Here is an 18,500-nt window from a genome sequence, read left to right as displayed (position 1 = left end):
TGCAACAAGTATTTAGTTGGAGAGTCATGAAATATTACTTTGGGACATATTTAACATGGCCTTTGACAGGAGCTTTCTCCAGTTTCTGAATCTAAGACAACGGACTCTTAAAACAGTGCAAAAAAATAGATGTACTATCATTAGTTTTCAAAGCAGACAAAAAAGAAAAACAAACAGATTGACAAATGAGTTACAAGGTTATTTGTGACTTCATATAGAAACATCAACCTGCTAGTGTTCAGCTGCCAAAATGAAAATGTAAAATGAGAAGAGACTAGCATGAGATTTTATCAAGAGGTAAAGTTACACTGATGTGTGGAAAGTTTCAATGTTTCCAACATGTGTCTCACATACTGCTGATAATGCTGTACGTTAGACTGATGAATCTCATCTAAAGAAATGCAGCCTAACCCAATCCCTAATTAACCCCTTTATTCCCTATAGCCAATGTAACAGTGATTAAATGAACTACCTAATGAGGGGGCATCTTGTGCCTGCTTTAAATAATGCACCAAGCAAAATAAAAATAAATCAATCCAATAGAAAAGCATATTAAGATTGTTTAGAAAACAAGACATGAAAATAAATAAATAAATAAATAAATTTAGGCTCAACCATATCTCGTAACAAAAAAAATTACAAGTTTTCTTTAACTGTAATGAGGCCCTTTAAAATTTGGGATAAATGATCATTTAATCAAAATTTTAATAAATACATTTATACCTGTCCTCCATTTTTACTCTTTTATACAATTCATCTATACTGTCTTCATAGTTCCCTTCTTTCCAGTTATATTACAAAGTTCTTTCACTGTCAATGAAGGTCCCCTAAATTAACTATTTTTAATATATGCATTTCAATCTATTCAAAGTGCATGGAGTAATGTTATTTTATTACAAAGTATTATTTTACAGCAATCCTAGTAAAAAAAATATCTCCAAAAAGGGGAGGAAAAAAAACAAGACAGAAAAACACCTTCAATAAAGCAGCTTTTTATATTACACATATATACATACACACACACACTATATAATTAGCCTTTATCATAGAAGCCTACCATATATGTAAAAGTCTAGTAAGTATGTACAAGAGTACATACACATATATACACACATTACATATCTACACACACACACACACACACACACACACAGTAAATCCCAAACATCTGCTCTTTGCCATCCCCCAGTTAGTGCATGAGAAAATTAATGAAATAGCTTGAAAAACTTCATCCACAACAAAGTCAACCACTAATAGGCATGCCAACCGTTAGTCAAATGTAAGGTGATCAGATGTCCCGATTTTATAGGGACAGTCCCGATTTTGGGGTCTCTCATATAGGTGCCTATTAACCCAACCCCACCCCACCCCTGTCCAGATTTTTCACACTTGCTGTCTGGTCACCCTAGTCAAATTATAAACAAACACACCACACCTACGTGGTAATTTAGGTTTTGGTATTCAAGGTAATAAATCCCAAAACCACACCTCCTTCCCAGTTTGTGAGAAATTTTGTTAAGTTTGTCATAAGTAACTGATGATCTCTATTATTTATGAATAAAGTTCTTAGGCCTTGAGCCTGTAAACACTTATGCAAAAACTGCATATGCTTAATTTTATCACCATGAGTGGTCTGCAGGATTGGTACCTTACACTGTATGCTTTTTGGGGCAAGCACTATGTCCCTCTGTGTATTTAAAAAATCCATATCATGTAACAAGCAATGCCACAATTAAATAATTAACATCTCCAACATTAATAGTTTGTAAAATAAATCATCCAAATGTAAGTTTTCTGTACTGGGGGCTCTTAATACCGTAACCTGAACTGCTACGTAATTTGTTTTTATTTCTGAGATTTAAATGTCACCTGTCCAGACAAGAGTTCTGTAAAGCAGTACAAAATAAGGCAAGGAAAAGACATAACAGTTTAAACAGAAGGCTCATTAAAATTTTGTTTGTTGCTATTATTTTTGAGAACTTTATGAATGCCTAAAACATCCGCTGAAGTTAAAGTGGGACTAATGGCGGCCAGGGCTAAGGAGGGATGACTTTGAAAAAACAGAAGAAAATATCCATAATCTGAACTTCATTTGAAATATTCATTTGTATTTGTACCTGATCTTTTGAATTGACATATTTAAAATGTAGCAATGAAAACATGTCAACGTTAAGAAATGCATTTAATAGTTTCCTTCCACTTTTGGCATCTCTTATAAATTTATAAGACTCTTTCTGTAAGGAAATAGCTTGGGTTCAGGCATCTTGACATAGATAGTCCCTGTAGAAGACTTCCAATTCTTGATATAAAAAGGCACAAGAAATTTAGGATACGCTAAGAATGAAAAAGGCTGCCAGGGAAAAGTGATAATTAATCCTCCAGATCCCCATCTGACTTAACCATTCTAATAAGGTATTACTAACTTGAAATGGGATGCGTTGTTTGGGAGGAGGCAAAAGTTAAGTCTGACACTTCTATAACTATTTGCTGATGACAGTTCCTGATCACCTTGAATAGGCCGAGGAACAATACCGCTGAAGACAAGGCTGAAACTGTAGAATACCAAAAGAGATTGGCAAGAATACTGTGTTTGGGCATCTTTCCTTGTCTGAAAATGCACTGTATAGATAGACCCTTCAGAAGTGGCTTGACCACTATACCATTTTTGTGGCACTTCTTCCCCAATACTTATCTTTTGGCAGGATTACAGCCACTTGGCTTGTACAGTGGCACTAAGAGGCTGATGATGAGAGTCAGGAATTTTCAACTAATTGGTCACAAATTGGTTGAAGTCGGTCAAGAAAGACCCTCCCTTTCTTTAGGACTACATGGGAAGAAGTTCTTGAAACATTTTTCTGTTGTAACATTGAGTCACAGGTGACCGTGTACCCCATAAGGCTTCCTGGGAATATGCTTATGAATGTATATATGATATAACTGGAATATGTTTTATGCTACATATGCCATGTAACATATCTATGTAAAGGTTATGATCTACTGAACACATTCTTCCTATTTGAATACATGTATCATTTTTGTACTTGAAGTTAGGAATATTGGCTGTATATTTGCTTGATAGCTCTAATAAAGCATTTGGTCGGCTTCTTGAAAAAGGAATGTGGAAATTAAGTGCCCGATCAAGAACCGCTTAAGCCAACAATGAACTCGAAGACGCCAATCCGCATCGGAGCTTTCCCAGGAATGTGGCTTGGCAGGTAAGGAACTCAGTCATGCATGGACACATGCCTTGTCCATGTGACTCCAAAACTCCATCTTGGAGCTGGACTTTGCATAGGAGAGAAGAGGGGGTCTCCACCCACAAGAGTCTACTTAAACCCCTGGGAGATCCCTCCATTTTGTCTTCATCTGGCTCAAGAGGTAGCCTCTCCACCCCAAGAAGCTGGGACAAAGAACAGTAACTACAGAGGGTGTGAGTGATTGCTGGACCTAGACTAGAAGGAGACTAGTCTGTAAATGGAAGCTTACTGGGTAAGATTTTATCTGTATTCAGTTTTCTTAGACATAGACTTGCGTGTTCTATTTTATTTTGCGTAGTAATTCACTTTGTTCTGTCTGCTACTACTTGGAACCACTTAAATCTTACTTTCTGTACTTAATAAAACCACTCTTTACTTATTAATTAACCAATCCAGAGTATGTATTAATACCTGGGGGGAAGGAGGGCCAACAGTTGTGCATCTCTCTCTAGCAGTGTTATAGAGGGCGAACAATTTATGAGTTTACCCTGAATAAGCTTTATACAGGGTAAAACAGATTTATTTGGGGTTTAGATCCCATTGGGAGTTGGGCATCTGAGTGTTAAAGACAGAAACACTTCTGTAAGTTGCTTTCAGTTAAGTCTGCAGCTTTGGAACACGTGGTTTAGACCCTGGGTCTATGTTGGAGCAGACTGGCATGTCTGGCTCAACAAGACAGGATGCTGGATTCCCAGGCTGGCAGGAAAAGCAGGGGCAGAAGTAGTCTTGGCACATCAGTTGTCAGTTCCAAAGGGGGTTCATGTGATCCAACCCGTCACAGTGAGATCCACTGCTATAATCCACTAGATTATTCTTTACTTCACAGATCTGTGGAGAACTGTTAACAGGCCACAAAGATGGCAGCCTACACCAGGCCAGCCTGGTGCACACAGACACAGACACAACATGGGAGGAGAGAAATTCAAGCTTGCCTCTCTGCAGATTCTAGCTATTTGGATTTTTTTCTGAAGCAGACAAGCCAGTGGTATGACCCAGGGGTAGGCAACCTATGGCACGCGTGCCAAAGGTGGCACGCAAGCTGCTTTTCAGTGGCACTCACACTGCCTGCGTCCTGGCCACTGGCCTGGGGGGCTCTGCATTTTAATTTAATTTTAAATGAAGCTTCTTAAACATTTTAAAAACCTTATTTACTTTTACATTCAACAATAGTTTAGTTATATATTATAGACTTATAGAAAGAGTCCTTCTAAAAATATTAAAATGTATTACTTAAACGCAAAACCTTAAATCAGAGTGAATAAATGAAGACTCAGCACACCACTTCTGAAAGGTTGCCGACCCCTGACCCAGACCATTCAGATGAGTTACTGTGGAAAGCCACTGGAAGGTGGAGATAGAATGATGGACTGTGCCAGTAAGGGGACTGGGAGGAGGGCAGAAAATTCTGCATAGAAGGTACTGGCACAGGTTCCCCTAAGCCTCTGACTGTCAGAAGCTGGGACTGCACAACAAGGGATGGATTATTTGATAATTACCCTGTTCTGTTCATTCCTTTGGAAGTAGTAGGCACTGGTCACAGTCAGAAGACACTATAGATGAACCACTGGTCTGACCTAGTATGGCCACTCTTATGTTCTTAGGTAAGCCACCAAAGATTAGCTAGACTGCTCGCCTACAGTACTGAGGAACTGGGGAAAGGAATGGTAAAATGGCAGGTTGGAATTATGATGCATTGATATATGCAATCTAAAGGAGACAACAGGAACTCAGATTTAGCACATTCCTCAGTCTTCCTTAAAAAGGACGGACAACAAGTTCCAGTTACTAAAAATTCAATTCTTCTGAAAAGGTCACAGGTTTGAGAGGAAATCCACACACACTGAAAGATCTTTGCTGTGGACACCAATGATCCTGCTCCCAGACAGAAGCAAAATAAACTGAGATCATACAGCACTTAAGCAAGGGGAATATGAATTCAAAAGGAAGGAAGGAAATAAAAGAACTAAGATGCCTCCATTGTGGTGCATGTGAGAAATAAAGCTACCTCAACATCATTCTTTGGGATATTTGCCATTCCCTTTCTGTCTGCCAGGCTGTTCCAATGGATTTGGCTGTACTGGGAAGTTCTGTTGATCAGTTAGCTGCTTTATATATATTAATGAGGTTCCTCCTTTGTTATTCCAGAGTATTACTGGATGTATTTTTAGGGTACCAGAAAGAATCTTTTACCCAAAGACCTTCAAGGTTACATTTTTCTTCAGCCAAGAGATGCAGAAAAAATACTTGTGTCTTTGTTATTTTTCCCCCTTTTAGGTAAATTACAAAAAAAACAAAAATAATTTCTATATAGCATGTTCTTAAGCAACAATACAAGTGCTTGCTTCTCTATTTTTTTAAATGTGAATGCCTAAATACAGTAGTAAGGACAAGTACTGTCATTTACTTTGATAGAATTACTCGTGGTAGTACTCTTAGGAGACCAAAAATACCGTACAATATGGCAAACTGTCAGATTATGAAGAACTGAGATAGAAGAATCTTGTGTTCCACATGCAAGTACATAGAGACAAGTAATAAATACCACTTCTCACTGTTTGTTCACATAAAACAGGAATATAGAAATTCTTTTGAAGGACAAGGTGAGAAAACACCAACAGAACTTCAGTGCTGAAATGTGGCAGTCAAATATGCTATATACAAGTGTGTTTTGGGATGAGGCGTAGAAAGAGAAGAAGGGACAATTTTTAAAACATTAAGTAAAATAAAATATTTACCTTGACTCTGAGCCAGATGAAGGATCTTTGAGGTAACATATCTGGCAGTGTCTGCTTCTACCAACAAAGATTCTGAATTAATCTTCTCCAGCTGTGCCAGCAGACCCACAATCCGAGAATTGTTAGTAAGACTAGAAGAAACATTTATATTTATGTTTCAATCCGTATTCAACATATGACAAAAATATTTTGTTTCGCCTCACATGGCAAAATCCAATTAGTTACATTTTTTAAAGTCAAAGTTAGTTCTTCAGTGAACTAGGTTTAGATCAGTAGGTTTGTACAATTTCATAGTTAAAACAGAATGTTTTGCTCTATTTAGTTACTTCTCAAAATTAGCTTTTCTTCCCTACTATCAATGACACACTCATTGAGACAGTTATACAGAGGAGGGCAGCGTTGTCTTTGCTACATTGTTAAAAGGGACTAAATCTGCTTCCCTTGAATTCAGTGACAAAACTCCCATTATTTTCCAAGGACATAAGGGATCACCCCAACTACTGAGATTACCCAAGGAAATCATATGGGAAATTCATGACTGACTAATTAATTAAAACTAATTTGTACTATTACAAATCTACTGTTAGCAACTTATTTCTTCAAATTCATACCTATAACACCACAACATTTAGTCTTGATTGGAAAATAACTACAACTATATAAAACTGGGGCTGTATCACATCTTCCATGGAACCCCCTCTACAGTTAAGATCCCTCTTGTCAAGGGGTGTCTCCAGTGCCACCATGACCAGGGAAGTCCCGGGCAGCACATCTCTGGTGGAGCCATGCTCTCAAGGAACATGGGGAAGGGTCTGATGGGGAAAATCACTTAGGCTCTAAAACCATTATGGGCCTCCCCCCAAGGATTCATTCCACAAGTGAGTGGGACAATTTTCACCCTACACCCCAATAAAACATCCAGAGAACACCACTAGAAGGGGAGAATGGGGACTTTGCAGAAGTTACTTCCTCCTTGGCCATCTCTCATGAATTTTTACCACAGGAGGGAGAATCCACCTATCAGAATCCATTTTCAACTACTTTGACATTTTATTGTCTATACAGTAGCCCTGGCTTTGAAGTCTGCCAGACTGGTCTACAAAAATGCCTACAAAAGCCCCAAAGTCTGGCTAGCCTGTAGGGTATGTAATCATCTAGATGTGGAGAAATAAAGTACTCAAGAACATAACAGAACCAGAGCCCACCCTCCCAAAAAAGACTAAAGTTTATGGAGAAAAACAAGAGCAGATCACTTTTCAGTTCTTGAGCGTTTTTCTGCTCTTCCAAACTTTTATTCCTCCTCAGACAGCTTGACCAATAAGTCTGTTCTGAAAATGACCACACCAGGGAAAGGAAAGGAGCGTTTAGACAAAAAGCTTAGAAGAAATGGAAGCCAACCCTATCCTGAGAAAATAATGCTGTTTTCTTTGGGAGATACAGGTCACCTTTTTAGTGGGTTCCTATCTTTTCTTTCCCACACCCCCATAGCAATGTTTCAGGTCTACAGCCTCTGCTTGAGAGAGCCCAAGAGGAGGTCATATCTAGAGTCTCCCATCACTTCCTGGCTCCTGCTATCTTACCGAACAAGACTGAGTAGTCAATCATATCCTTGTGTTAGGCTTTACTCTGCACACATGCAGCAAGAAAAAAAAAACTGGCTGAAAGTTTTAATATCATTTTTTCACTGATATCACCTGATTTCTCAAAGCAAGCATTCACTTTCAACATTTTCTGATAAATGTCTAACAGTGAAAAAATACAGCCGTATTAAGTTTTACCTCATACTCTCTGCAAACCATTTTGAGACAATCCCATTCTTTATTACTTATTCGCTTATCTTTAGAGAATACATGCAACCAGTTTGGTTTCTTAAGTTTTGCAAATATTTTTTGGAAGAAATACAGCACAAAACTTAATAAACTATCACTATTAGATGGGAGGGTGTTTATTTTATAATGTTCATAAAAGTGATGAACTGTAGAGAATCAGAATGTTTTAAATTGACATTGATGGGAATGACTTATTCTGTCACAGTTTTGTCTCATTTTGAGGTACACAAGTACAGCTTGGCTTGATGTCTTAGTCATTTACATAAAAGTGATGGTGTTTTAAGAGGAGATACATTTCATAAGGAGCACTTTTATCCAGATATTTATATTATCTCCCCCACTACCGTATTTAATTATATTCTTTAATTAAACACCTTAAGGTTAGTTCAAATCCCCTACAACATAAATCAAATCATCTTCATCTTTGTAGAATGTAAGATACTTGAGATGTCATTGTTTTAAATTTGTCAAACTATTACTAATCAGATTTTATTCATTCATTTTTACATTCACCCCACCATTTGAAAATATGTTTAAAAAATTTCCATGATTAAAATTATTGCTGTGTACAACTATGGTTTCTAAGGAACAACTGGCACAGCAAAGCATTCCATTACAGTTCAGCAATAGTAAATGACAACTTATTTTAATTGATGTACAGTGAGTTCTGGCTATTCGCAATAAAACTAAACAATGACACTAGTTTTATAAATAGTAACAATGTTGTTTATAAATAAGTTGATGGATTATTATTGCTTGAGCTATAGTTTAGAATGGTTTTGCTCTTATTATTAAGTTTGCCATAGGATGAATTTACCCTTGGATGTAAATGTTAAAACAAGAAAAAAAAATGGCTGACAGCAAGTGTTTTATAACTGTGGAAACAATTTGATGCAACAGCAGCAAAGGAAACTTATTCTAGCCACACTTCATTTCTTTACACTGGCATCTAAACTATAACTTCAGAACCAAAACCAAAGTAACTTTTAAAAGGAAGATTGCCACATGTTTATGCCCAATAATATGGCCTATTCTTAAAACTGATATAAACTGCTTGAAGATGTCCTCCGTAATCTAAAGTTTATATCATAAAATCCCATTACTAAATATATGCATCTTCTCAACTGTTTGAGTTAAAAGTGTATAAAAACAAAAAGTTTTAATCTGACAATCTCCCTTTCCCCTCTCAGCTGTTCCAGTTTTGCTTCCTTGTATGTGCAACGAGATCATTAGGGTGGTCAGAAATCGATTTTTAAAAAACTGATGGATAATATCAGTTTATTTGTAACCATTTTTTAATTTTATCAATTTAAGTTTTCACAGTTGTGCAAAATTATGGGTTTTATCCATTATTTTTAAATATTTAAATTTTCAAAGCTGCAAAGAGGGGGTTAGGCAATTATTTAATAAGACAGATTAAAAAAATTAAAAGCTTTATAACTGCTAAACACCACATGTCAAAAGAAATACACAAAGTGAAAATCCTTACATCAAACTAAAATTCTGAAGAGCATTCTTCTTACTTTGTCTATCTGCAAATTTTGATCACCAGTGGATTTCTGTCAGTTTCTGTGCGTACAGTTAACGGACATTTACCAACATTTATCAATAAAAATGTAATCCTTCCAAGACTAGACATAATTTAATTAATTCTCTAGTCATCCAGGGCAGAGGTGAGCACTGCTACTAAAACAGGAGGTGATAATACTCCATGATAACAGATAATCTTCACATCCCTCATTCCACACTTCTACCTCTAATCCCCATCCAAAACTGAGATCCAGTGGTATCTGTATGCACTGAGCTTGAAATCACCCAGGATGATCCCATGATTATAACGGAAGCCATGATATCTGACTGCTGACTCAATGTTCAATGGTAATCTTCAAGGCTGCTCATCCAAAATGGACAGGAATCCAACCAGCCTGACTAGAAACTACTGTGTATTGTAGCAGCTTGTTCACTAAGAAAGAATTTCCATTTTGATCTCTCATGACTCACTCTTATACTTGAATGTAGTTTTGGGATGGAAAATATCCTACATTTAAACACAAATGTGACCAGTACAGCCACAACACCTCCCCAATCCTGTTTTTCCTCATGCTGAGCCGAGAACCCAGAAGGAAACATTTGGAGTAACAACAGTCCTGCAGTCATCCTGACAGGTCTTATACCACATGCACGTTATCATGAAAAGCATTAACTTTATTTTAATAACAGCTTATTAGAGAGTTAAGTTGCTCAAAACCAATATTCAGTACACCAAAGAAGAGACTACAAACTAGAGTAGTGTGATTAATATTAGCTACATTACCCTTGCTCTTTTGTGGTCTTATTTTGTCCAATCCCCTGCCTAATTCAGCAAGTAACAGAAAATCCAAGCCCCTTCAGCCAACCCCCAGGCCTCTATATGCTAAATTTATTGTAATGCTGTCGAACCCTCTCAGCTATCCTGAAGTGGCACTGAATGACTATCTGCCAGTTAGGTAGGTGAGCAAGGACTTCAAAAGCAGGTGCAAGGGTCTATAACACAACACAAGACACCCCCAAAGTTCCAGTAGATGAAAGCACTCAAATACAAGACCTTTCTCCAATTCATTCCCCAGTAAACCGAACCATCCAACAAATATCAATCCATCCACCATAGTATTCATACCCATGAGAGGGAGTAATACAGCCAAGATCCCTACTCAAAACTTTTCATAATTACTCTTTGCAAATCTCATTCACTTCACCATACTCCCAATCCTGCTCAACTCCCAGTAAAGGCATTAGGTGTTTTACAACAAACAGGATTTTTGCCTCATTTAACCAGGAAGCAATATGGACTCTAAATACTTCTCTAATAGCCTCTAGCTATTATCTTTGGAAAATCATGGGAGACGGGAGAGATTCCAGAAGACTGGAAAAGGGCAAATATAGTGCCCATCTATAAAAAGGGAAATAAAAACGACCCAGGAAACTACAGACCAGTTAGTTTAACTTCTGTGCCAGGGAAGATAATGGAGCAAGTAATTAAGGAAATCATCTGCAAACACTTGAAGGCGGTAAGGTGATAGGGAACAGCCAGCATGGATTTGTGAAGAACAAATCATGCCAAACCAATCTGATAGCTTACTTTGATAGGATAACGAGCCTTGTGGATAAGGGTGAAGCTGTGGATGTGGTATACCTAGACTTTAGTAAGGCATTTGATATGGTCTTGCATGATATTCTTATCGATAAACTAAGCAAATACAATTTAGATGGGGCTACTATAAGGTGGGTGCATAACTGGCTGGATAACCGTACTCAAAGAGTTGTTATTAATGGTTCCCAATCCTGCTGGAAAGGCATAACGAGTGGGGTACCGGAGGGGTCTGTTTTGGGACCGGCTCTGTTCAATATCTTCATCAACGACTTAGATATTGGCATAGAAAGTATGCTTATTAAGTTTGCGGATGATACCAAACTGGGAGGGATTGCAACTGCTTTGGAGGACAGGGTCATAATTCAAAATGATCTGGACAAATTGGAGAAATGGTCTGAGGTAAACAGGATGAAGTTTAACAAAGACAAATGCAAAGTGCTCCACTCAGGAAGAAAAAATCAGTTTCACACATACAGAATGGGAAGAGACTGTCTAGGAAGAAGTATGGCAGAAAGGGATCTAGGGGTTATAGTGGACCACAAGCTAAATATGAGTCAACAGTGTGATGCTGTTGCAAAAAAAGCAAACGTGATTCTGGAATGTATTAACAGGTGTGTTGTGAGCAAGACACGAGAAGTCATTCTTCCGCTCTGCTCTGGTTAGGCCTCAGCTGGAGTATTGTGTCCAGTTCTGGGCACCGCATTTTAAAAAAAGATGTGAAGAAATTGGAAAGGGTCCAGAGAAGAGCAACAAGAATGATTAAAGGTCTTGAGAACATGACCTATGAAGGAAGGCTGAAAGAATTGGGTTTGTTTAGTTTGGAAAAGAGAAGACAGAGGGGACATGATAGCAGTTTTCAGGTATCTGAAAGGGTGTCATAAGGAGGAGGGAGAAAACTTGTTCACCTTAGCCTCTAAGGATAGAACAAGAAGCAATGGGTTTAAACTGCAGCAGGGGAGGTCTAGGTTGGACATTAGGAAAAAGTTCCTGTCAGGGTGGTTAAACACTGGAATAAATTGCCTAGGGAGGTTGTGGAATCTCTATCTCTGGAGATATTTAAGAGTAGGTTAGATAAATGTCTATCCGGGATGGTCTAGACAGTATTTGGTCCTGGTATGCGGGCAGGGGACTGGACTCGATGACCTCTCGAGGTCCCTTCCAGTCCTAGAATCTATGAATCTATGCAAGATTGCCTTATTCATATTAAGAGCCATTCAGCTGCACTTTACAAAGCCAGTCAACACATAGCATAATCACTCAACACTTACTGGAAGCGTTTAGAGATTTAGAAAGGATAAGCCATTCTCACTACAAGATTGTATCTTTCAGAATACTTCAAGATTTTCATCCATAGGGTTTAGAAGAGGCTTATTTGTCTAGACTTAAAAGGGTGCTGGAAATTGGCATTATAGCAACCAACCAGGAACATTCTAAAGAGCTTAACTATCTTCAGAACATTAACTGAATAAAACTGCCTTGAAAACGATAAACCTAGAATCAGAAAGTGTAAAAATAAGAGGATTATTGTAGAGATGGACCTGACTCCACAGTTAAGGCGGAGTTGAGTTTTTCAAAAAAAAAGCAGAAACTAAACTTTTCTTTAAATTTTAGATAGGATTTGCTATATTAAATACTTATTCTTTGAATCCAGAAACTAAATTAAACTCACTGATGTCCATTTACGCAAACCAAGCTAGGCATAAGATAATCAATACAGCAGTTAGTCACAGCCACTCTACGCATTCATGCTGCTGCCTCTCCACATCGTCATAATCCACTCACCCCAACTGTAGACTTAGGAAGATCTGTCAAGAGAGTGCATACCCATCTAGCAGGGTGGCACTCTGAGTTCGAGGGCTAGTCTCTAGTGGAAGCATTTCACAGATTTGAATCCTGCTTGGGTCATTTTTTAAAAATATATTTTAAGCATAAACGCCAGACAATTATAGAATACAGGTATTTTAAATCAGACACCTGGGTGACAGGAGTGTTAGCACCATATAGGCCTCGTGCTATTAACTGTGCTGGAAGTGCAGCTGTCAAGGTAGGTATGTGACAATAAAATGCAAAGGTAAAAAGCTCCATGAATCATACTGTTGTTATGGGTTTGGGTCCCATAGTAAGAATGACCATAATATACCTCCAGTTGTACTTGATCACAAGTTACATAAAGTCCAACTCAAATATACCTCTGGAAATGAGACAACATTTGAAGGATTAAAGTTTTCAAAGCAGCTTGTGAATTTAGATGGTGGTGATGAACATTTGCAATGGAAGATGTCTCAGTCACCTAGACTACTTTAAAAATCTCAGCCATAATATATCCTCTATTAAATAGATAACAGAAAAGCTGAATTCTGACAATGAAGTTCTAGATAACTAAAAATATTAAAGTAATTAAACATTTGAAGCTTTCATTCTATTTTTGTTGTATACTTCATTTTGAGTCTGATATTTCAACCCTAGAATGTTGACAGTTCTGGTAGAGAGAAAAGCAAGAAGAGTCAAAGGAGGGGAAAAAAAAAAAAAAAAAAAAAAAACTAAGATTTGCCAGGGCCTAGCACTACAGACATCTACTTTGGGTATCAAATCTATCAGTAATAAGGATTAGAGGGTTTTTTTTGTTTTTATCATGACCTACTCTCCTTTAGTTTATAACTTTTAAGGTATAGTTTAACTTCATGAACACCCATCTTAACCAGTTATATACTCCCAGCACTAATTAAAGGAAGACCAATTTAGACTACTCCACAAGAATAATATATAACAATATACAAAATCCTAGAACTCTGGTATACACCAAACAGGAAAAAAGGTCAACAACAGTTTATGTATGATTCACATACAGCTGCTTAAAATAGCCATAAGAGAAATTATCTACTTTCACACCTAGCACTAACTTTGTCTCAGGCAATCTGGTCCTCCTAGGTTTACCCAGGACCAGAAAAATTAAGAGAAGTGGGTAAGAAAGACAGAGGACACTGCCATCAGAAAGCTCCATAGGGAAAGCACTGTTCAGAAACCAAGTACGTCAAAATTCCTGGGAAAGCAGATGCTGCCGCTCCTGGGCCATGTCTGGGGTCTCCAAACATTTGTGTCAGTCTCTGATAAACGTGAAGCCTATTTTCTCTCACCCAAGAATCCTTCTGATTACTAACAGGGAGCAGAGGCACATTTTCCCCTCTCCCACCCTAAAGCCTCCTAGCTGCAGTAAGACAGTGTCCTAGCTACTGACTGTTGCGGGTCACCTTTTTTCCCCGGTGGATAGTGCCAATGTCTGTGCTTCAGCTTGCAGCTTCCACCCCCCACCAAGCTGCAGTTAAATTAAATGGATCAACTGGTCACCCTCACTACTGCCATGCAGAATCCTGTGAGAAGCGGTAACTGCCCACTCTTCAAGTATCAGGGGGTAGCCGTGTTAGTCTGTATCTACAAAAACAACAAGGAGTCTGGTGGCACCTTAAAGACTAACAGATTTATTTGGGCATAAGCTTTCGTGAGTAAAAACCTCACTTCTGCCCACTCTTGTCCATTTCACTCAACAACAGCTTGGGAAAACTAGCAGCTACAGAGGCACTGGAGCTGTCTACAGAATCAAGAACAGAGAACTGAGCATTGGTTCATATTTAGAAGGGTATCATCACAGCCATAAACAAATTTTCTTTTCAAAAGAAGATGGAATTCTGCAGAAGTTTATGTCGTAGGTCTCCCCACTCACCAGGGAAAGGTCTCTGCTTGCCATTGGTAAGTGGATTTGTCAAGTCCTGCCCACTTCCCAAGAGGTCTAAGCATCCTCACTGTATTTCTGCAGGAATGATGGGTTCACACATATCCATTACTCCTTCTGCAGAGGACTTTCACTACGCTGCAAGCTAAATACATCCTACACCTTGTTCAGTTTCTACTCAATGACCTAATTCTAGAGCTTGACCAGAAAGAGAATTGAATCCTGAGGAGTTACTATAGCAACCATTAGATGTCATCTTAGAATGGCTTAGGGCTACACTTCCTACAGGAATTCTATCACTAAGAATGAAGTGCAGCCAGAGTGAGGAAGTCATTGGTACTTTTCACAGTTTGTCAGCTATTTTGCTCTACTTCCTCTATCGGTATACACTGAGGATGCAACTCAGTGAATTTAGAGATCAAGAAATGCTTATTGGGAAAAGTCACTGAGGCCAAGTCAAATGACTCATTCCCAGTATGACTGCTTGTTACACGTCCAGTGAGCCAGCAAACTCAAATTTTACTATAAGATTTCTCATAAGAGGTTTCTCTAAGCCCAGTTTTGGGGTTTGTGCATTTTGTTCTGTTTTATTATTATTTTATTATTTCAGAGCCCAATGCAAAGCAGTTCCAATATTAAATGCTTGTGAATTTAATTTTAACCTGATCTTTGAAGGTTCACAACCCTCTAATGACCACAGCAGGCACACAGCTCAGTAATACCCACTGTCTACGATATGCAATGTATTTCGCATAGTTTACTCATTATTAGAGGTATATCTGTTTTAGTTATATGGCTGAACAAAATTAACTGCGTTTAAAAAATAACAAAATGACTATCTTCATCTACATCTGTTTAGTTCCGATTATCCTTCCATGCAAAAGGCCAATATATCCTGAGCTGAATCCAGTTAAGGATACCTTTTTCCTGGTACCATCATTAGCAGGAACTCAAGTTCAGGAATACCCATTGCGGAGAAAGGACTTCACTTTCCAAAAACTAATGCTGGGATGCATATTGATCTCTTGACCATTTCTAAAGATCGGTCTTTCATTAGCTGCCTAGGCGGGGAAACACAACAAGCACTAGTCTCAAATGTCAAACTGTTCCATGGCTGCAGTGGACAAGTAAGGAGCCAAGACTACTCCAAACGGGGTAAGAGATCCTCATAACGAACTTGAAATCCCTCCTGTGGTTGAGATAAATCCACATGGTGGCATATGGGTCCAACATGTAAATCCATACTCTAATTTAGAAAGGAATACTATAGAGAAATACATTGAAAGGTAAAATACCCTGCAAATTTTTTTTGCACTGGAGGGGTAGAAAGTTTTCCAAGAGAGCAAGCTAGCTAGATGGTTTTGCTATTGCAGTGAATACCAAACTGTTACAAATGTCTTAAGCTTCTTCCATTCATAAGACATTTTGTAAATTCTCTAAATAGTTTCATAATGATGAAATAATCTGTTCCTTATATACAAACTTCAAGAGTTGAGCCATCAGCCATCTATATGCATCAGTAATCAGCATTTTGACTTTGACACCCTTGCCTCTATATTAGATTGCAAGATCTTTGGAGCAGGAAATGTCTCTTGCTCATGTTTTGGTAACACAACATGTAAATTTGTCTCATGTATGTGATTTATAAAATTACACTTTATTCCTTCAGCAATAACCATTCATGAGCATGAAACCTGCCTGACTGAAATTGCTATCTGAGAAAGGTTTTGCCAAAATGGATGGGATGAGGTTATGCCAAAAAGGATGGGGTGAATGGGCAGGGGTTTTGCTTTTGAAATGCTTGGAGAAAAGTTTAATACTGTTGATATTTTGTAGTACTGTATACTCAATTGCCTGTATGCTTGCTTCCACTGCTGTCACCCCTATGCCCAGAAGCTTCTTCGTAGGTACTTGGTATAAACAAAAGAAAGTCAAGGCTATGATTTTGCAACCACTTAAGCTACCTCTACACTACAAGCTAAGGGTGCGATTCCCCTGCTATCTCTCATTGAGCTAGCACAAGTATAAATAGCAGCGTAGCCCTGGATCCAAAAGTAGCGGCAGGAGAGACATGGCTTAGCTGTGCCGAGTACAAACCTGCCGGAAATCAGTAGGTATGTACTTTGCACAGCTAAGCTGTGCCTCTACAGCCACTACCCGTGCTACTGCAGATACACTGATATTTATACTTGTGCTAGCTTGATGAGAGCGATGCAAACATATGTACACGAACAGGGGAATCACCCCCTTAGTTCGGAATATAGACAGTCTTGAGCACCTCTCTCTATACATGCGTATGGCCCCACTGAAGTTGGTGCTTCTGTTCATATTTGTAGTTATGCAATACTTTGAAGGATTGCTATTCAAGACAAATTCGGAGATGGAATCCCAGAGATGTGCTCAAATACAGGCAGGCAATAATTTTCCTATACAGTATTTGCAAGGTTAATTACTATGGTTGCATTTCAGGTAACAGGTGTCCAAATGACCATTTTTGCATGCGCAGTTCGGATAACTGCATGCACAAAGGTAAGCATGCAGTTTGATGTGCATTTTTGCATGACTGTCTTCCAAAATATTCAGTGTTGTACTAATTTATTACTACTTCTTTCAAAGAAATTAAATGCAATTTTGAAAGTGTTTATTCATATAGTAAGTCTAATTCAAATATGACAAAAATGCACTTAAGAGGGTGATAGCATCTATTATCCATTTCACTATGCTGATCAATACGAAAGAGAAAATAATTCCAAATCAGTTACTATTTAAAAGAAAATAATTCATTTAATTAAAGCTATTTTTATATGAAGAGGTTACAGTAACTGTTTGATTACTACTGTAGCCCTATGGACCCACATAATTGGTTTTGTATTTTTTGCCCCTTTTTTTTTTTTAAATGTATTATGCTTCCTTAAAATGTAAAGTTCTCAAGATCCGTTACATGGAAAAGCAACTAGGTTGAACTTCAAGAAGTCTATATACTGCTGCATTTACCTTTTCTCTGATGTTGTTTTTACTTTGTTCATCTTGGAAAAAACTTAGTTCTTCAATTCACCATCTCGGATAACCTGTAAAACACATTTAAAAAATTAAGACTTATTAGCAATGTATTGTCTTGCTGTACAATGAAGTGCTACCATCATATTATAGTGCTCAGAATCTCTGCACTGGAAGTTTTAAATACAAGTGATTTCATAAAGAGTACTTGGTACACGGAAGAAAAAAGGTAATTCTGTTCCCAATTCAACATATAGGGCCTGAGGAACGGAGCAAAATTAATAGAATACTGAAAATACAGTAAGCATGCAGTAAGGTCTTAAATTATAGTTTAATCATGCTAATCTCAGGGAATACAGACTTTGATAAGATATTGAAAATCAGTAATTTTATCATAATGCATGTATCATGAACAACTTGCGCGATATGTCCAGAGAAGAAAGCTACCTGCTTAGGCATCTCCTGGAGCCAGATATGTACGTTTTTCCAAATTTCTTAAAAAAATTTGAGATGCCACACTATACCTCCTTTTCTTGATGGCCGCTTCATGTTCTTAATTTTGAGACTAGAAATCAAGATGCAGCCTCAGAAACAAAGTGTTTGGTATTCTTATTTAAGTAGGACCTGAAAATATTTCTTGGACAGAAACCACAGCATGCCAATAGCTTAGTTTTCCTATCCTTTTAAGTACATAGTGTCCTCGGAGTCTCTCTCAGACTTATATGGTGCCTCTAAGCAATTAAGGTTGCAGTTTATAGGACCATAAACTGAATCTCAGTGATTCTATCCGAGATAAAATGTGAGTGAGACCCCCTATAATACAAA

At 37.9% G+C, this 18,500-nt stretch overlaps 1 protein-coding gene across 24 annotated transcripts in view; it reads right to left on the bottom strand.

The window, feature by feature from the left end:
- AGTPBP1 (ATP/GTP binding carboxypeptidase 1) overlaps positions 1–18,500 on the bottom strand; it is a 113,944-nt gene that overhangs the window by 77,274 nt on the left and 18,170 nt on the right. For 22 of the 24 annotated variants that reach the window (XR_010602323.1, XR_010602326.1, XR_010602325.1 and 19 more), the window contains 2 exons: positions 17,673–17,746; positions 5,993–6,123 (listed from right to left, as the gene is read on the bottom strand). Coding sequence is in view for 13 of the 24 variants with exons in the window: in XM_008163156.3 (XP_008161378.1) it covers positions 5,993–6,123; positions 17,673–17,704 (163 nt within the window). In the remaining 11 variants the exon portion in view is untranslated. Of the gene's footprint in view, positions 1–5,992; positions 6,126–17,672; positions 17,747–18,500 lie in introns of those variants that run through there. The other 2 variants (XM_065599434.1, XM_042854548.2) reach the window with 2 other exon arrangements.

This window comes from Chrysemys picta, chromosome 6 (assembly GCF_011386835.1).
Source record: "Chrysemys picta bellii isolate R12L10 chromosome 6, ASM1138683v2, whole genome shotgun sequence".
NCBI lineage: Eukaryota > Metazoa > Chordata > Testudines > Emydidae > Chrysemys > Chrysemys picta.
The sequence above is the reverse complement of the archived record's forward strand: the minus strand, read 5'-3'. Positions and strand labels throughout refer to the sequence as shown.